General features: G+C 35.5%; 1 protein-coding gene and 2 pseudogenes across 1 annotated transcript; 1 reads left to right on the top strand and 2 right to left on the bottom strand.

Annotated features, from left to right (window-relative positions):
• Positions 1 to 4,667: 4,667 nt before the first annotated feature.
• LOC101247685 (enhanced ethylene response protein 5-like) lies at positions 4,668 to 5,436 on the bottom strand (annotated as a pseudogene).
• A 1,741-nt stretch (positions 5,437 to 7,177) lies between these two features.
• LOC104644574 (chitin-binding lectin 1-like) lies at positions 7,178 to 8,248 on the bottom strand (annotated as a pseudogene).
• Positions 8,249 to 16,647: 8,399 nt separating this feature from the next.
• LOC101247390 (uncharacterized) lies at positions 16,648 to 20,355 on the top strand. Its single transcript, XM_004250558.2, has 2 exons — positions 16,648 to 18,315; positions 19,255 to 20,355. The coding sequence occupies exons 1-2, from the start codon at positions 16,648 to 16,650 to the stop codon at positions 20,353 to 20,355; spliced, it is 2,769 nt and encodes a 922-aa protein (XP_004250606.2).
• Positions 20,356 to 21,563: the final 1,208 nt, after the last annotated feature.

Below are 21,563 nucleotides of genomic sequence, written 5' to 3'. Positions count from 1 at the left end.
ATGAATGGCCTCCAATATATGAATGATATCATAAAAAACTTTACCTTATAGACCTTGAAAATAACCTTATAAATGAATTCAGTGATATACTCAACAGAGAAGAAGACTTTTGGAAAATAAAATCCAGAGTACAGTGGATAAACGAAAGGGATGCAAACACTAAATTATTTCATATTGCTACCACTAATAGAAGGCGTAAAAATAGAATCATAGGTTGGCACGACACTGTTGGAAACTGGACTTACAACCCTATCATATTAAAGATACAATTATAAATCACTTTAAAAATATTTATACCACCGACCTTATAAAAAGTGAGTGGACAAATCCTACCACTTGTAAAAATGTCATCTCCATGGAAGATAGAACTTCAATGGGTAGACCTCTTGAGAAAGACGAAATAAAAAATGCCATCTACTCATTCAAACCCCCCAAATCGCCTAGACCAGATGGACTTCATCCTTTATTTTTTCAAAAATATTGGTCAGATATTGAGGAATCAGTCGTTAATACGTGCATGAAAATTTTTAGTTCGTGCACCATCCCTCCAGAATTAAGTAAAACTTTTTTATGCCTCATTTCAAAAATAAAAAATCTGGAACAAATCACCCACTACAGACCTAATAGCCTATGCATTACAATATATGAAACAATCACTAAAGTATTAGTAAATAGAATTAGACCCTATTTAGATAGCATTATCTGTCCCCAACAATGTAGCTTTATATTGGGAAGAAGAGTTGTGGATAACGCTATAATTGTACAAGAAGCTATTCACTCCTTCCAAAAAACCAAAGGCAAGTGCGGGAAAATGATGCTAAAAATCGATCTTTAGAAAGCTTTCGATAGAATGGAATTGTCGTTCATCAAGCAATCTCTCTCTATACTAAACTTCCCTAAAAATACTATCGACATAATAATGTCATGCATTTCTACATCCTCGATCTCTATACTAGTAAATAGTAACCCTACAACATACTTCCTTCCAACTATAGGTATTAGACAAGGATATCCCCTTTCTCCATACATCTTTATAATGTGTGTGGAGGCCCTTTCCCGGCTCATCAAGTACGCCATTAAGGAAAAATTATGGCAACCCCTAAAAATTGGTAGAATGGACCTCCAATTTCTCATCTCCTATTCGCAGATGATATTATTATAATGGCTAAAGCGGATAAGACCAATGCATCAACTATTCTCCATATCTTCAACACAATAGCTACCCAAATCGAGGCAAAAAATAAACATTAATAAATCCAACAATTACTTCTCATCAAACGTAAGTGCAGAGGATAGGAACAACCTCTCTACGCTGATGAACATTCGCCAAACAAATAAGATTGGGAAATACCTTGGTTTCCCAATCACAAACCTCCATCCAAGAAGTTTGTACTATCAATATATCATAGACAACATGAACAATAAGCTTAATGCCTGGAGGGATAGATTCCTAGCGCCAGCAGGCAGAACCACTCTCATAAAATCAGTTTTATCGACTATTCCTCCTATTCCATGCAATGTAATCTCCTTCCCCAATCAATTTGTAACCATATAGATCGAATCCAAAGAAATTTTGTCTGGGAACCACACCTGAAAAAAGAAGAAAACATCTAGAAAACTACCAATCATGGGGGTCTAGGGCTCCAAGATACGAAAAGAAAAAATGTTGCTCTCTTGGCAAGCCTAAATTGAAGATTACATACTAACAAAGGCCAACTTTGGAATAAAGTCCTCACAAAAAAATACAACAATCGATGTTGTTCATCCACAACCAAATATTACGGCTACGACTCTTACATTTGGAAAAGTATTAGCAAAACTTCCAAATTATTCTACAAAGAAATATCATGTAATATAGGGAATGGAAGGAAAATGTCCCTATGGAATGATAATCGGATTGAGGGAAGTGGGAATGCACACACTCAGGCAAGTTATTCAGGGCCCAATAAACAATCCAAAATCCCATTTCGTAGTATCACATATGCTCCAAGATAATACTTGGAACTTCTCCACATTATCCTTCGATATTCCAAAAGAAATCAAGACTTGCATTTTCAATACCTATACGACACAATCTCTAGAGAAAAATGATACCCTCTTCTGGAAATTAAACAATAATGGAGAATTTAGTACTAGGAGTGCATACACATTGTATATTAAAGAAAGAAAATAGCATTGCGCTAAACTCAATTTTAAACACAAAAGGGTATGGAAAGCAAAATCAATGAATAAGTTAAAATTCTTCTTGTGGACAATTCTTTTAATTAAACTACCTAGTGCATCCATTTATATGCTAGGAACATCTCCAGCAACTAAGCTATTGTACTTGTCCAAACAAGGAAGAAGACGTCACTCATATATTCTCCTCTTGTCCAGATGCACAACGCAAATATTGAGATATTACAACATAAATATGCCTAATCATGATCCAACTGAGAACATTCGTCAACTCTGTACCCCTGAAAAGCTAACTACCATAAACATCAACCATATGGTTCCTATTGCCATTTTAACACCATTTATCTTTGGAATATCTGGAAAAATTGAAATTCTAGAATCTTTAAAGATTAAATATTAGTAGACATCCTGGTACTAAAAACAATATAAGCTTCCAACCTATGGAATACTACCACTTATCGAATTCCTCTATAAATAAGATTCCAAAAACACTACAAAAAGAGGTCTAAATCGTGGGGATTTTAAAGCAGAGGTTAGCAGTAACCCCCACAAATTACATTAAATAGAGGGGGTTTTGGTAGCTGACAAAAATAAAAGTAAATAGCGGGGGTTTAAAACCCCGTCAGCTAGAAAGAGAAAAATCTAAATAAATAGTCAGGGTTTAACCCCTGCCACCTGTAAATATAATATTTTATTCAAAATATAAAATATGGTATTCCTATTATCATACTGTATTTTTCTAAAATTACAATATTTTTAGTTACTGAAATAATGTACAAAATACAAATACACATAAAAGAGTGTCACCCCTTTCTTTATACTTTTTCAATGTATTTTTAGTTTCTGAAATACAACATACTTCTACAACACCATCTCTCATTAGGATTGGGTTACTCTCAGTCGTAACTTCTCTTGCCGGCACACTTCTCTACGCCGCCGCTTCTCCACTACTTCAGCTACCTCAAAACTTTGTAAACTTGAGCTACTCACCATATTCAAAATGAGATAGGCATTCTAAGGTAATATTTTCCACTTCTCACGTCTTACGAAATGAATTTACCTCAATTCTTTTAATTTTCTCATCTGAATCTTCACAAATTGAGATCTTTGTACAAATTACTGATTGTATTTACTAGGTTATAAGTTTCTTTTATTGTTGTTTGTATTGATGCATGGAGGTAGAATTAGGTTATTTTATTGTATTCGTAATTATTAAATTTGAACATGTATTTTGTGGTAGAATCAGGTTTATTTTGTTGTAATCTTGTTACTTATCATTGTTTAGCTGTCCATGTTGGTATTTGCCAAATAATGAACTGAAATGCTCAAATCCCTTCAGCAACTTCATTTGGCCAAAAAGTTTATTTTGTAAGGATGAGTGGTAGTAGAATCAATAGATATACTCCATTGATTGCTAAATGCTATTGAATCAGTTCTTCCTTATTTATACTCCATTGATTGCTATTGTCAAAGTTGTGAGCAAAGAAATTTTGAATGTGACGACTTTCGTAATTTCTTCGTGTTCTTGGGAACTAAACTTTGTCATACCTTTGGTTCAAGATTAAGAGAAGTTAACTGTTATTGTATGTATTAGTTAGTAAAGAAAACCTCTAGTTATTCCACTTTCAACTAGAGGTCTCATGTTCGAACCTTGATAGGAAGCCTCAAATCTGAATTATGGGATGTTTAACCCGTAGACTTTCAAAGGGGTTCAAGAGAATGACTAATGCAGAAACAATGATTTAATTTAAAGACAGTAGATAAGGCTCCAAAATTTAATATGAGGTAGGAGTTAGGAAGTATCCTCTTGTTTTTCGAAAACAAACTGGATGAGGCTCCGTTAAGAGCATTCAACAACCACTTAAGGACTCGAGGTTATGACATATAAAGCTATAATATATATACTAATGAGAGATGCTTTAGTCATATTTTGATTAGTTTAGCAGTAAATTTTATAATGAAAAGACTAGTTTACTGCTAACTCATTTGTTCTCTCAGAGAATCTCATTTCTGCATACATCACCTCGAGACCAAGAACAGAAAGATGAGGATTGAAAAGAAGCTATAACAAATTAGTACCATCTACGTGTTCGTGGATTTTGTGCATTTGCAGATTACATTTGTTCATGTTTGGACTATGTGTATATTCTAGTGCATCATTTAACATGCAAATTCTCTGTACAAGTGTTGAAATATAATGGAAAGACGTTGTTTCTACCAGTATCTTTGTCTATAAATCGAATTGTGAGTATTCATATAGCCGACTCCTACTTATTTAGATTTAGGCATAGTTCTTGTTGCTTAATGCTTATAACCTTAGTATGTTAATGTTAAGGATGTTTTGTTTTGTGACTTACAGTGGCCTAACAACCACTGTCAAGGAGCTATGCTGCCACTATCCGTGCCTCTAAAGGTAATTCGTCCTCATTTCTAAGCTAGATATACTTTTTCGGTTTAAGCAATTCATGAGCTTTATTGTGATCTTTCTGCTACTGGATAATATAGATCTTCTTTAGTAGCTTCTTGAAGACAAGATAAACGCCAAACCTTAGAAACTGGTCTTCATGTTCCTGCAGAGCGCATCGAAGAAGCTGATTTAGAGAAAGCACAATGTTTTAGGTAAGATTCCGATTTAGAGCTTCACAGATATAAGATATTTTAGTATCATCCTTATATTTCTTTCTTTTAGAGGATTGCGATGGCTATGATACCTTGATCAGCAGCGGAGAAATTTTCATTGTACACCTCCAACCGTCTAGTATAATACATGTAAGTAACCTTATCTCTAAGATGAAATTTCTCGAAATAAAAAATGCAGGCAATTTCAATGCTTCATGTAACACTTTTACACAAGTGAACTGTTCTGAGCTTAAACTAAATTTTGAAAAGCTTGCAAGCCACATAGAAAGCTCCAACAGGTTTTGATTCTTTTCTATAAAGAACCTGAAACACTTTCATTAGAAACGAGCCACCCCTTTCAACTTTTCAGGAGTTCTTCCAATAGAAGCCAACTCTTTATCTGCTCTTTCTGCTAGAATTCGAATTTTATAGGCAATGACATAAATGGCTTCCAAAAGCCCAAGTTGACATAAATGCATTGGCAGCGTTTTCAAAAGTCTTCTAAGATTCAACCAAGTTTGAGTCTATAACTTTGTAAGGCACGAAATAGAGAGTAGTATATCTGCATACTGAGTATCTATTAGTGTCTTTCATTACTCTGCTAGCATCCTGGAAAGTGATGAGGGCATCATATAGACAAAGGAGAAAAGATGAATTTTAAGCGATAGAGAAAAAAAGGCATAGAGACTTGGTGATTTGAGATGAAATAATATCGGAGAAGCGATTTAGGAATGTCAGTAGTTCGCTTGGGAGCTTCTCCCATGCTAAATAGGCTGAAGCCATTCTTTCTTCTTTAATCAAATTGAAGATTTTGGTTTTGAGCAGAATCCCAGAGGGGTTTCGTCTTTCTCTGGGTTTATGTTTTTTTCCGCGACTTAGAACGACAATGACAACACTCTTTTTAAGGCTCAAGTTATCTCCTTCAATTTCCCTTTATTTTGTGCATTTTCTTTTGCAGGTAGGTGATGTTCCATGAACTGTTGCAGGTCCTTTCTTGAGTTTAGATGCTGGTAAAGACTTTTCATCCATAAAAGCAAGACTAACCAACAGTTTTTGCAGTGATTTTGAAGTTCCTTGTAGTCGTAATGGTTGGGGTGCATCACGTTTTTCAATATATATTGTAAAACTAATAGTGTGCTTAATGATATATTTGTGTGTTTGAAATATGTTTACTAATATATCCTTTTATGTTTGGACTATAATGTACATGTTAATTAGTCATTAATATATAAAATTGAATATAACTAGCAGAATGCTGTAAAAAGTTTACTATGTTCATGAATTGCAGGGGTTGACACCCCTGTTAATTTAATGTGATTTATAAATTGCAGGGGTTAACGACTCCCAGACTCACAAATAGTTTGGGTTTTTGATTCCCAGAATATGAAACACAGGTTTATTGATATCAATTTGGGGGATTCAAAACCCCTGCGAATAACCCCCTGCGACTGGTACCAGGGGTTTGTGAAAAAACCCCGCGACTTAATTGTGACAGACCTAACAACAGGGGTTTTTGCAACTGCCGAAACAGCAAATTGAGGGGGTTACTGACTGCCACAATATGTAATTTTAACCCCCGCGATTTGGACGTTTTTTGTAGTGAAATGTTTTTTTACGTCGGTAGCATGGAACAAACCTCCTGAATGTATGACCAAATTGAACATTGATTGTTCCTTTGAAACTAACACAAGAATTGATGGCACTGGAGGAGTTTTGTGGGATCATGTAGGTAATTTGATTGCCGCTTTCTCATGCAAGGTTAAAGTGGATAATGACCATCATGCAAGGTTTAACAATTCACTTTTTCACTCCTCATATTTTTCTTTTATTGTTTTTTTCCATTAGAAATCAAATACACTTTTGCTTCTTTAGTGTTTGATTGAAAATAAGAAAAATAATTATTTCTTGCAAAAACTATTTCAACCAAACATCAAAAAAATTCTTTCAACTTATTTTGCAAAAATCGGGAAAGTTGCTATAGCTACATGTTTGAATAAAAATTATTTTCAATTTTTAAAATATTATTTTTTAAAACAGAGGATAATCGTCACAATCTCATCTTTGATATCCCCGCAGGCCAAAATATATGAAGAATATATGAAGAGAAATTCACCTCATAACTAAATAAGATCCTATTTAATTAAGTATTTATAAACAATTTTTCCTCTATGATACTTTTCTTACGTAATTGTGTGTTAGTTACCTCTTTGGAATTTTAATTTAGACAAAAGTCCTTTATTTGTTATATTTCTTGATGCATTTTATATGCATTATCATTGCACACATTAATATTCGTTCGATCGGTAGCAATAGAGGAGTAAATCCTCTAGATAGTAATTAGGAATACACGAGTTACCATATATATCTAGACAACGTTGAGCTAGCTAGAAGCTTTCAATACCACTCGTACGATTCTCGTGGATATTAGAGTAGTTTTGCATTGGCTTTGACAATTTTCAGAAGCACAATAAGCGGGCGTGGTTCCACACCAACCATCTAAACTACAACAGACTCCAGTAGGACACGGTCCCTTATCAGCTTGCCATCCGCATTGTCCTTATGGGAACGGGCCTGAACATTGACTTTGGCATCTATTAGGATCACAATAGATCGAGGTGGTTCCACACCAACCTGAGTCACTACAACACACTCCGGTAGGACATTTTCTGCCACTAGCTTGCTTTCCACATTGTCCCTCTGGAATTAATGGGGGTGGGGGTGGGGGTGGTCTTTCACATTGACTTTGACATTTTCTAGAACCACAATGATCCGATGTGGTTCCTTACCAACCAGTTAGACTACAACACACTCCTGTTGGACATGATCCATTATCAGCTTGCCATCCGCATCGTCCTTGTGGGAACGGACCTGAACATTGACTTTGACATTTATCAACATCACAATAGTCTGATGTGGTTCCACACCAACCAGAGTAAATACAACACACTCCTTTAGGACATTTTCTACCACTATCTTCCCATCCACATCGACCTTATGGGTACGGGTATAGACATTGAGTCTGACAATTTTTTAGAACACAATAACCTGATGATATGGTTCCACACCAACCAGAGATACCACAAATTAACACAGTCCAATAGGACATTTTCAGCCACCACCATGCATTCCACATTCTCCCTTGTATGAATATAATCTTCCCATCCACATCGACCTTATGGGTACGGGTATAGACATTGAGTCTGACAATTTTTTAGAACACAATAACCTGATGATATGGTTCCACACCAACCAGAGATACCACAAATTAACACAGTCCAATAGGACATTTTCATCCACCACCATGCATTCCACATTCTCCCTTGTATGAATAGGTGACAAGTCCAAAGGTTTCATTGATTGGAAGATGAAAGGGAAGAGATAGCTCATGGGCTGAGACCACCATAAAGAGGAACAATGGCAAAACCAGCAGAGCAACAACATTAATTTTCATTGTAGAAAATATAGAATTAATTTTATTGTAGAAAATATAGATGGAGATGAATGAATTGGTTAGATCATGCTGAACTATTTATATATATCAAAGTTATCAGGGAACACTTGATTTGTTTCATGGTGACTGTCTTAATCTATAAAAAGCAGTACTCTTAAGTTAATATTTTTGGGATTATAAAATATTACTATTATTTTGTAACTGTATTATTTTATTGAATAATTAATATTTATTAATTCAAAGAGTATTCTTGAGATTTAATAGTAATGACCTGGTGTTTTTTTAAAGTTTTTGTAAAATTATTGTTTTACCCCTCTCGATGTAAACCCTAAATCATTTCTAAATGAGTTATGAAATTGATTTCAAGCCTGTATAAAAAGTTGTGAATTTTGCAATTTTTTGAATTTAAAAGGCTAAATTATCACACAAAAAAGAATTTTTGGGTCTTTGAATCGAGCGCAGAATAAATTTTTCTCAATTCCATCAGCCCCGGAATTGATTTAATTATTTAATTAATTTCATTTCTTTCTTTGTAAAATATTTATTTACATCCTCACTTTAAATTTTTTTTTCCTTTTATTAATTTATTATATTTTCACTTTCAATTATTTCAAAAAATTTACATGTATTGTATAATAAAAATAACAATAATTACATTAATTTCAATATTTTAAATAAATTTTACGTGTTTTGTTCACTTATTTTGATATTTTTATGAGATTAACTTATTTTAATATAAAAATATGAAATTAAATTTGAAATCAATCAAAACAAAATATGACAAAATAAAAAGGATAAACATATTTGTTGTATATATGGTTGTCGCTAATTAGAGTTTGAAATTGAGATGCCTTTATTAAAACCCAACTAAGAGAGTGTTTGGTATGAAGGCGAATCTTTTCTTATTTTCTTATGTTTGGCTTATCAAAAAAATTGAAAAAAAATATTTTTCTTAGTTAAAAAAAATTTCTTAAAAATAAGAAAAATGATTTTCCTAATGAAATCAGGAAACACAGGTGATATTGTCTCCTCCAAACCCTCACAATTACCACGGCACCACAACCACACATTCAACGCCGTCACCTGCAGCTCATCGAGTGGGAAAATAAAAAAATTTATCGAGGGTATTCAATATTTAGTATATATACATGAAAAATAATTTTTTACCTATATATTTTCTATAATTCTTTTATATAAAGATGTTCAACTAGCCATCCTTCATTACTTTTGCATACGCCATTGAATCTACACACACACACACACACACCAATTCCACCCCACACTTCACACTAAAAACATTTTCCTTTCATAGACAAACACAAGAGAAAGAAGAGGCAGCAATTTAGAAAGAGAAAAAAAGAAGAAGAAAAAGAACGCAAAGGAGAAGAAGAAAATGAGTCGAAGAAGAGAGGAAATAATTTAGAAGAATATTGGTAAGAAAAAGTTCAATAGTATAGTTTTAGTGGGTTATTTTATTGGGACACTACATTTTAAGGACCGAAAACTCAATATATATTAAGATGGATGAACAATATGGTAAGGTCATTTTCAGGAGTGGGTGGGGGGGGGGAGATTGACATGTTGATGACCTCTTTTTGATCAACCAACTAGTATTCACTTTAAAACATCATACGAAAATTTAAAAGGAGTAGAGCTGATATAGGCATCTCCTGAACCAATATTTTGAGCAGAATTGGCGTTTAATGTCATTGTTGGTCCGAACATACTCTTAATATGAAATAACATACTTCATACATCTAAACATGAGTGAATACATAGTTTAAATTCTCCGAAAAGCATAAATAATAGTCTTGTGAAGAGAGTGCTCTTCTGAAACCATGTATAACTTTAGATTCAAGGAGCTACACAACGGTCAAAACCATAATTTATTTCATAATATTTTAGTGACTAACAATTTATTTATGAAACCTCTGTATACTGATTAGTAACTATCAAGAAAAGGCATTGTGATACCTCAGTTTCTGTCTGATGCAGTGAGTATACAACTGTAAGGTCATGATGAGTATGATTTCATGATGTTATTGACTTGTTGTATTTGATAAATTTGGTGATGGCAATATTGATTGGTGATTGTTTTCGTAGTGTTTCATGGTTTGACATGTTAGTTAAGGTCTAGTGTTGTTACAAGGAGATATATTAAGGAAAGGTACATGTTTGTACTCAAATAAATGGTTTCACTTATATCCTAAAGGTGTAGATTCAAATGATGTGTACTCGTTTTCTCAATCGATGATGATATTGTTGATGTGTTGTAAAGACAATGATGATGTGTAATTATATCTACTTACAAACTAATATGTTAGTGATTTGTGATGGTTCCATTGACTTCTGACTTGTGTATTTAACTATATGAAATTTCTTATCTACTTGCTTTATAGACGTGATTATATATCAATTATTCATTTTGATTGGACTATAATGACTATAGATGTTTGTATTAATGATACTTCTATACTTTTTTTAAGTGCTAAGTGATCTAGGTGTATATAGACTCTGCATTTAGCCACGTACTTTTTGTTGAAGAAGAAAGAAGCTGACGATTGAAACAGGTCCAACGAAGCTGACTGACAAGTTTAAAGCACTGCTCTAGAATAAGAGTCGAAACTAAGATTAGACTTCTTATATTAATTAGAATTATATTACGACTAGGATTAGATTAATATTATAGGTATAATTAGGATTATATTATTTATATTTGCATTATTATTTTTATAGTAGTAATAGGTATTGTAATAGTACTCTAAGTATAGTTAGCTTAGGACTATACAATTCTCTCCCTATATAAGCAGTATGTTCTTAACAATTTTAATCATCAATACAATTCTTGATTTCTCTAATCCTAGACATGAGATTTCTACATGGTATCAGAGCATAAAATTCTTTCAATAACTGAGTATTGATAAAAAAAATCACAGGTTGCAATGGAGCTTCTACCAAACTATGTCGACCTTCTCAACTTCACCAACTCATTGTCGCTTGCTCCATAAAACTTAAGCCAACAAACTACCTCATAGGGAGGACACAAATATCCCAATTGATTCACATGATGAAAAAAACATATCCAATCACAGATAATGAACCAAGTAAAAACAGGTGTTCTATTGGATTGGAAAAGTTGTAAAAGTTGAGAAGGGTGCAAAAGATAGTTTCACCATTTATGATTAGGAGGATAAATATGAGTTACTAAGGAGTTGGATATCAGGAACCTTGACCAAAAAAAGCATGTACACTAATTGTGGGATGCTCGACTACCAAGGAGATAAAAGAATGCTCGAAAAAAGCTTATAGTCAAGAAATTAAAGTAATTTATTTCGCTAGAGGTTTAGATCGCAAATACAAGATCTTTGTCATATTAGGTAAGACACAATATTCTATTCTTAATCAATTTATTTATGCTCTCAAGAGTTTTGATATAAGGAAAGATGAAAAAGACGTGCCCCACAACAAAACAAAAACATGATATTCTCTGCTCAAAAAGTAGGGGAAGAGGAATCAATAACATTAACTCCAGAGAAACATGTTTCAGGCATGTTGGACAGGAAACAAGTCCTCGGAACATTCAATATGGAGCAGGTTCTCTGAACAATAAAAGTTTTCAAACTGAAAATAAGAAGAGGAATAATATTGAGTCATGTCAAATCAGTGATAGGAATTATCATACTACTCTTAATGGTGGAACTATTCGTATCAATTTGTAAATGAACTATCACGAGCAACGACTAGACATCATAGATATATCGAAGCATTGATAAAAAAAGTTTTTGCTCTGTATTCAAAGTTCTTTTTTCTGGGTATTCGAAGCAAGCTAGGAGTAATTGTTCCTCTACTCAATAGCTTAAGGGGAAGCATTGAAGAAGAAGGAAGCTCACGATTAGAACATATCAAAGGAACATGTCCAACAAAGCTTCTTGATGTGTCTACATCAAGTGTTGGTGAAGAAGGAAGCTGACAATTGATACATGTCAAAGGAATATGTCCAAGTAAGCTGATTGATTGAGTTTACAACACTACTCTAGAATTATGATTATTATTATTATTATTATTATTATTATTATTATTCTACTACTACTAGTCGTTCGGGAGCTGTGCACCAACTCATGCAGACCTAGAACCTAGAGGTTGTGTGTACTTTTTCTAGTTGTCCCTTCTTGTATATGAAAACCATTCGAATTAGGTTCCCTTATGATCCCTTTGTTTTTCAAATCATCAAAGCTAAAAAATAACAATATGTTGAAAAGACAATAATGACTTGTAATTATATCTACTTAGTGATTTGAGATAACTTCATTGACTTCTGACTTATGTGTTTGACTGTATGAAATTTCTTGTCAACTTACTTTATAGCTAGCCTTGATTATATATCAATTACTCCCTCTGTTTTTTTTAAAAGACTTTTTTTCCACTTTAGTTTTTTTTTAAAAAAAGGAATGACCTCTTTCCTTTTTTGGTAATTATTTACTTTCAGCTTGCCACGTGGCATGTTTAAAACCACAAGATTGAAAGTCAATTTAGTATATTTGATCGCGCCTCATTTTCCGGAATTTTTTCTCTCTCTAGATTTTCTCTCTCTTCGCAGATGCTCTTTCTCACAACGGCTGAATCCCACATTCGCCCAGCGCTGCAATGGCGCGTGGGCCGCCGGCAGCCGTCAAATGGCCGCCGGACCAAACCCAAAAGGAGCGCCTTGATGTAGGATCCCTACCCCAGCTTAACACGCTCCAAGAACAATCTCAGAATGCCTCAAAATTGCAGGTGAAAGATGCGATGGAACCTGGGATTATTGAAAGGGTTTTCGTCGAAGATCGCAAAAATATTTCCCCAAAGATTTCTGAATGGAATCGAGAGGAATCAAGTAGGGAAATGAATTCCCCTCATCAGGATCTGTTACCAGTCCAAAAATTATCCATTTCACCATCCCAATCGCTCAGAATCAAGAGGCGATTTTGGAAGAAATCGCGACGGAATCTCCGGAGTCGCGTACCCATTATCGATCGACTTCCAGTCAAATTTGAAAGGATTTGATTAATGGGGTTTGTTCTCCCAAGGATGAGTCACCTCTAAGCCAAATCTCGAGGCAGAGGAACGGCGGAATCGCCGGCGGCGAGAAGTCCGGCGACTTTAAAACTCTTATCGCCGGAATCAATGGCAGTTCAATAAAAAGACTGACTCTCAGGCTCAAAACATTCATGTAACTCCACTGCTCCAGCAAACTGATAGAGAAATCACTAACAACAACAATCTATCTTTTCCAACTGATCACAAGTCCAAAGGCCAGCAAGAGAAACACGAAAGTACAGGGGAAAACTCAAGTTGTACTCGACGGGAGACACAAAATGTCAATGCAGCGGCTCCACTAATAATTGATGCAAAAACAATGATAAACGAAAACAACACTCAACAGGGGGAGAATTCGATTGATCAACATGGCACTAATATGAAGAACATGACCACATATTCAAGAGCTTCAACAAATGGAACTTCCAATTTTTCCTTTGCTATGACAGGTAATTCATCCCAACTAACACCTAATCTTAATGCAGGTACTTTACCAATTATGCATAACAAAGATGACAAAGGTAGGAGGAATGGGAATGCAATTGAGCAAGGACAGGAACAAGTAAAAGAAAAATCTGATCACTCAAACGGCATGAGCAGCAAGCTGAGGAAGGAAAAAAGAAGATCAAAGAAGCCAAATCAGATCACCGACAAGGTAACAATGTGAAGCACACTGAGCAAGAAAGGAACACCTATAAACAAGTGGGAGGTAATTCTGGTAACCAATTCGATCGTGCAAGTGAGGAGTACCACAACAACTTCCCCAAAATCTCCAATAATTATTCAAGGTATGATCCTGATCTCCAAGTTGATAGAAATAATAATCAGGGTGGTCAGGTCATTCCTGTTACTACTAGACAGTTTCACAATCAACAACAGGGTCAGCAACCTAATAACAACAACAACACTAATCAAAACTCGAAACCTGCCCCATACACTGTGGTTCAATCCTTTGTTGCTAGGCTGAGATACAACCAGACCACAAATGAAATCCCAATTAGTTTAAATGAACCTATTCACACGACTAGACAAGGATTGCCTGTTGTTCTTATTGATGAGAATGACTATTATGTTAAATTGGCTGAGATTTGAAAATACACTTTAGTGGTAAGTTTACAAACATCATGCCTAGAATGGAACAAGTGAGAAAAAGCTTTATTTTACAAACTCAACTGATGGGGGGTGTTAATATCACTCACTTCAATTCTAGGCATGTCTACATTGATATGGATAATGAGCTTGACTACCAAACTGTTTGGACTAAACTGAAAATGACCATTGAAGGACAAACTATGAGAATGCAAGCTTGGACCCCGGATTTTACACCTGAAAAGGAAGCACCTATTGTTCCTATATGGGTGTCTATTCCATGTCTCCCTTGGCATTGTTACAACAAAGTCTTTTTGTCAACCATTTTGGAGAGTATTGGGAAAGTACTATTTTTAGATTCACCTACATCTCAAAGAACTAGGGGCAGTACCTCTAGAGTTAAGGTCCAGGTTGATCTTACTAGGGAAAGACCATCCCATGTTTGGTTGGGATTTAAAAATTCCAACCCCAACAAGAGAAGATGGATAAAAGTGGAGTATGAAGGCATTCCTAGTTACTATTTTTATTGTAAACATCAAGGCAATTAGGATGAAGAGTGTACAATCAAAAGAAGAGATGAGGAAATCAAGAAAACAAAGGAAATAGAAGTAGGAAAAAATAGTAAAGAAAAGAGTGGAGAAAAAATACAGGAACAGGGAAAGAGTTCAAAGGAACATACAACAAGGAACTCCAATCAACCAAACAAAAACCAAAAGGGAGGAAAAGGGAAATCTGATGATCAGAATCAAGCAAAGGCACAAGTGACAGGCAAACAACAAAGGAAAGATATACAAAATCAGGATGAGCAGGGGCAGCAAGTGGAGAGACAGGAAGAACAGTGGCAAACACAGAAGAAAAAACACCAAAAAAATCAAGAACAAGTCATCTCCAAAACTGTGTGGAGACCTGTCACCCCACCAATGCAAGGAACCGATGGCAGCCAACAACAAGAACAAGCATCTGCAGGTATATCTATACTCTCAACTCGAAATATTTTTTCACACCTTGAAATGCAGGAAAACCAGGAAAGACAACAAACAGGGCAGCAGAGATTCAGGGAAGCAGCAAGCCAGATGAATCAACCCAAAAATGGAAGCTGTGTTGAACAACCTGTCAAAAACAATCCAAACAATTTTAAGACAGAAAATCAGCAGGCTGCTGAGAGCAACAACAACAAGACCTCAGGTATTGACCTATCTCTCCCAAACCCCAAAACCCCCAATATTATAAATGTTGATGTTGGTCATACTGAAGAAGTTTTTTGATGATTGGATGGGGGTGCAAGGAGATAGACACTAATCTGGGATGGGGTGACCAAAAAGGGGAATTTGCCTCATGTTATGCATGAGGGGTTGGATTATGACCATAGAAATGACCATAGAGCGTCTAGTAATGCTAAGAACACATTGAAACAGCAGGAGCAACAACTTCAGCAGCAAATTCAGAACAGTGGCAATTGTAAGCAGAATACCAAAGAAAAAAATGTGAAACAACAAACTGGAAAAAAATGGTAAAGATCAAGGGAAACAAAGTGTTACTATGGATACTGAAGGTAATCCTAGAAGTAAAAACAAACCTGGTAAACAAAAAAGAGATGCTGAAAAAAGGAGGCAAAACAGGCAGCGGGACAGGGACAGTGAACATGAGCAGGGAAGAATCATGTAATAGATTTGTAATGGTTGATGATAACTAAGGTTTGGATATACTTCCCTTACACATTCAGTATATGACTCCCTCCACATTAGACCATTCTTATAAGAAGCAACAAAAGAGTAAAGTTAATCCAGAGCCTATCTTGGTTGAATATGTTGTGATTAATTCTGAAGATGAACTTGTATGGGATAATCAATCTCTAGATGACTATGATGATAATGATAAGAGTAGTGAGGCTCTTATTAGGGCCTTCAGTCCTTATAAAGATCAGACACTACAGAATAAGATTCAACAAGTTACTAAAAACCAGTCCTTATCTCCAAGGAGCTTCCAACAAGACAAATTCCATTTCACTAAGAAATATGCCAATACTGTCACTGCTGGCAGACCTAACACCAGGCCTTTTCATCCAGATCTTTCCAATGATTAGTACAATCATATGGAATGTGAGGGGGATCAACACTCAAGGAGTGTTAGAAAAACTCAAAATGCTTAGTAAAATGCACCATTTATCAATTATAGCCATTCTGGAACATTTCTCAGATAGTTTTAATATTCAAAGCTTCAAAGTGCAATTGAACATGGACAATGCTACTAGTAATTGTAATAGTAAGATTTGGGTTTTTTGGAACAGTGATATTGACTGTAATATTCTTGATGAAGATGAACAACAAATTACTTGTGACATGAAACACAATGAGTTAAAATACCAATTTACTAGTACGTTTATCTATGCAAAATGCAAAGAGTACCTTAGGAGACCTTTATGGGATAAATTGCTTCATCATGCCTCAGTAAGTACCAATCCTTGGTGTGCTGTGGGGGATTACAATGTTATATTTGATGTTGATGAAAAATTAGGAGGTCTGCCTTACAATATGAGGAAGAGTATGGATTTCATTGCTCTCATTGAAGCATGTGGTCTTGTAGACATAGGTTTCAGTGGACACAGATTCACTTGGTCTAATAAGAGGGGTTTTAATAACAGAATTTGGAAGAGGCTAGACAGGGCCCTGGTTAATGATTTATGGTTAGAAAAGATGCCTCAAACCACCATAACTCATTTATCAACTACGGGATCAGATCATTGTCCTTACCTATTGGAAATGGTATCCACTGAAGCCGACCGCATTAAATATTTCAGATTCCTTAACTGTTGGGTTGATAATCCCAATTTCATGCTTACTGTTAAAAATTGCTGGGATAGACCTATGGAAGGTAATGCTATGTGGAAGTTTCATCAGAAAATGAAAAGATTATCAAATACTCTTAGTGTTTGGTCTAGAAATGAATTTGGGGATATTTTTCAAAAAGTTAGGATGTATGAGGAACAAGTGCACGAAGCAGAAGAAAACTACATCCGGGACCAAACTGATTCAAATAGGATTACTCTCCATGAACTCAATGCTCAATATATCAAATTCCTCAAGATTGAGGACACTATATTGAAACAGAAAACTCAGCTTCAATTGTTTAAAGATGGTGACACCAACTTCAAATATTTTCACTCCATCATAAGGGCAAGGAGGAGGAAATTATTTATTCACAAAATTATCACAGAAAATGGTGATTGGATACAAGGTGAGAACAATATTGCTCAAAATGCTTGTGATCACTTCAATGCCATTTTCACAAGTGAGAATAAGCACATTAATGAACAAAACCTGGAATGCATTCCAAGAATGGTCAATAAGGATCAAAACACTCAGCTTACAAAGTTACCCGATATGGATGAGCTTAAAGAGGTAGTATTTTCCATGAATCCTAACTCTGCAGCTGGTCCTGATGGTATGAATGGGTACTTCTTTAAAAAATGCTTGAACATTATCAAGAATGATTTGGTAGAAGTACTTCATCCTTTTTTCAGTGGCCAAATGATTCCTAAGTACTTCTCTCATTCTTGTATTGTGTTGCTCCCTAAAGTGAATAATACAAACAAGCTTACTGAGTTTAGGCCAATTAGTCTGAGTAACTTCACTAGTAAGATTATATCTAAACTAGTAAGTAACAGACTTAGTCCTATCCTTCTGTCCTTGATTTCTACCAATCAGTCTGGCTTTGTGAAAGGGAGAAGTATTTCTGAAAATATTATGCTCGCCCAGGAAATCATTCACCAAATCAAGAAACCCAACATTGGAAGTAATGTAATTATTAAATTAGACATGGAAAAAGCTTATGACAGGGTTTCTTGGTCATATATTTGCTTGGTTCTAAGAAAAATGGGGTTTAATGAGGTGTTTATTGATATGGTTTGGAGAATCAAGGCCAACAATTGGTACTCTATTATTGTCAATGGCAAAAGGTATGGTTTCTTCCGCTCTACTAGAGGCCTCAAATAAGGTGATCCTCTTTCCCTGGCCCTATTTATTTTAGGTACCGAGGTATTATCAAGATCACTCAACAGGCTTCACAACCATCCGGACTATCATGGTTTCATCATGGAAAAGAGGGGGCCCCAAGTGAATCATCTAAGTTTTGCGAATGACATAATTCTTTTCACTTCCGGAAGATGCAAAACCTTGAAAATTCTGATGAATACACTAAAGGAGTATGAAAAGACTTCGGGGCAACTTATCAATGGAGATAAAAGCCATTTTATGCTACACTCTAGTGCTTTGAATAGCACTAGGGATAGAATTAAAACGCTGACAGGCTTCAAACAAAACAGGGCCCTATCACCTAACTAGGTTGCCCTTTATTTGTTGGCAGACCTAGGAATGTTTACTTTTCTGATCTTATTAACAAAGTCGTTTCCAGAATTACAGGTTGGCAAACTAAGCAACTTAGTTATGGATGAAAGGTTGTACTCTCCAAACATGTCCTTCAGGCCTTGCCTATACACCTTTTATCAGCAGTAACCCCTCCAACTACAATTATCATACAGATCCAAATGCTCATTGCTGATTTCTTCTGGGGATGGAAGAATAATAGGAAAAAATGCCATTGGCCTTCTTGGAAAAATCTGAGCTACTCTCATGAGGAAGGGGGTGGGGATGATAAACTTACAAGATGTTTGTAAATCCTTCCAATTCAAGCAATGGTGGATCTTCAGAACAAAACAAACCTTGTGGGGAGATTTCTTGAGAGCTAAATACTGTCAAAGATCTAATCCGATTAGGAAGAAATGGGATACTGGAGAGTCATTGACTTGGAAACATATGTTAGTTAATAGACAATAGATTGAGCAGCACATTCAGTGGAGACTTCAAGCTGGGAATTGTTCCTTTTTGTGGGACAATTTGCTTGGCACGGGGATACTAGCTCAGCATACAAGCAGCAGCAACAGGCTCAACAACATTACAGTTGCAAAATTTTGGGAAAATGGGGAATGGAATTGCAGCAAATTGGAGGAGCATCCCCCAGTAAGCCAGCTATCCAGCATCTTGGCTACAGAAATTCCTCACCAACAGCATAGGCCTGATCAAGCTGTTTGGAAATTCAACAGTCAGGGTAGCTTCAGCTACTCTTCTGCCTGGGAAGAAATCAGGAGCAAAATGGATAAGAACCATTTCACCTCTCTATTATGGAATAAATGCATTCCTTTTAAATATTCTTTTCTTTTATGGACAACACTAAAAGGTAAGCTCCCTACCAATGACAAGTTATCTAACTTTGGCATTGAGCCATCACACTGTTTTTGTTGCATTGATAGAGCAGGCATGGACACCATTGATCATACCTTCAATTCAGGCCAATTTGCATCTAGGGTGTGGAACTTTTTTGCAGCAACTGCAGGGCTGCAAGCTGACCACTCCACACTGCTGGCACTGATCAAACAGTGGTGGACAATCAAGTCAAAAAATGCAATCCATCGACTGTTGCTGCAAACCACACCAATTTTCATTTGCTGGAATTTATGGAAGAATAGGTGTGCATGCAAATACAGTGGCAAAGCAACTAATACCAGCCACGTCAAGTATGCAATCTACAAAGACACATTCAAAATGTTGAAAAATACCTTCTCACGCATCAATTGGCCTGCTAGATGGACAGCCTTAATCCAAACGAGTGAAAGGTGTATCCATGACATTAAAGTGTGCATGGTAACATGGTTTAAACCTACGGATCAATGGATCACGATAAACACAAATAGAAGTGCACTCACCAATCCGGGAAAGATTGGGGCTGGGGGTATCATCAGAGATAAAGAAGGCAAATTGGTGATGGCTTTCTCAACATCTCCTGGAGAAGGATCCAACAACAAGGCTGACATTGATGCTGCTCTCTTTGGACTAACTTGGGCAGTTGAACTTGGATTCAGAAACATTTTACTTGAGTTAGACTCTTAATTGGTGGTGCATTGGATTTCAATGAAAACAGCCCTACATTGGAGTATTACAAAGCAGCTTGAAAGACTCCAACACATTATTATGCAAACTGATAACTTCAAATGTTCTCACATTTTTAGATAAGCAAATTGGGTAGCAGATGCACTTTCAAAGCTCAGCCACAACACAACATCTCCTCAAGTTTACTTCAATAGCAACCAACTTCCTAAAGAAGCACAAGTCTACTACCAAATGGACTTACTGAACATGCCAAGCTTTAGAAGAAAGAAGACTAAGATGATTTTTGATCCTCCTTGATATTAGTACCTTTTAAACTTAGCTATATTTAAATAATATAGCTACTTTGAATAGGGGTATAGGTTAGTTAGTTGATAGGCTTTCTTTTAAAGGGAGAGTCTCCCTAATTTATGCTTCCTAGATACTTTGTAATGAGAGGAGTCCTCTCCTTAGGTGCTTAGTATTTTGGTTTCATCTTTCATTGTACGGAGCGGAGTTGACATTCTTCTGGAAAGTCGACTCTAAACCACATTAGGATTGGAGGTTAGGTCTATGCCCCCCTCCTTGTATTTTTTTTTTTGTTATTAATGATAAGGCCTGGGGGTGTCGCTCAGCCCCTACCCATCCAAGGGTTATTCAACTAAAAAAAATTAGTATATTTGACATAACTTTAATTTAGGACTACAACATTCAAAAATCTTCTTTATTTTCTAAAATTTCATGCCAAGTCAAACTAGGTCACTCTTTTTGAAACGGGGGAAGTATAAATCATAGTTGGACTACGATGCGTAGAGGTTACATGTACATAATGTTTGTATTGATGTTATTCATACTTTTTTAAGTGTTTGACTGTGATCGAAGTGTCTATTGATTCTGCATTTAGCCGCATAACCTCCGTTTGAATGTCGCAAAATCTACTTCATTTTTTATGTCTCCCTTTCGGACATTGAGGCAATATATTACTTTGGAACTAAATAAACCAAATTAATGAACTTACACATGAATTAATTCAACTTATTTTAAAACGTTTCCTTTTTTCATAGAAATAGAGAGTAGTGCCTAGACTTTTATTAGCCTTTGTAAAATTTACTAATGTGTTTTCTAATAGTGCAAAGAGCAAGTACATTTGATTGTTTAAAGGATATAAATATACAAAAAGATTTTTTTTTTTTTAAAACTTCAAATAAAAAGCGATATTAGATTTTTTTTTT

The sequence above is a fragment of the Solanum lycopersicum genome, chromosome 11 (genome assembly GCF_036512215.1).
Source record: "Solanum lycopersicum chromosome 11, SLM_r2.1".
Taxonomy (NCBI): Eukaryota; Viridiplantae; Streptophyta; class Magnoliopsida; order Solanales; family Solanaceae; genus Solanum; species Solanum lycopersicum.
Note: the sequence above shows the minus strand (reverse complement) of the source record. Positions and strands in the feature narration are given on the sequence as shown.

What these genes read in the sequence shown, in the direction of transcription:
- LOC101247390 (XM_004250558.2), top strand. Translation starts at nt 16,648, where the DNA reads ATGGACAATGCTACTAGTAATTGTAATAGTAAGATTTGGGTTTTTTGG. An exon ending in ATGAGGTGTTTATTGATATG is followed by an intron (nt 18,316 to 19,254) that starts GTTTGGAGAATC and finishes TAGATTGAGCAG; the next exon opens with CACATTCAGTGGAGACTTCA.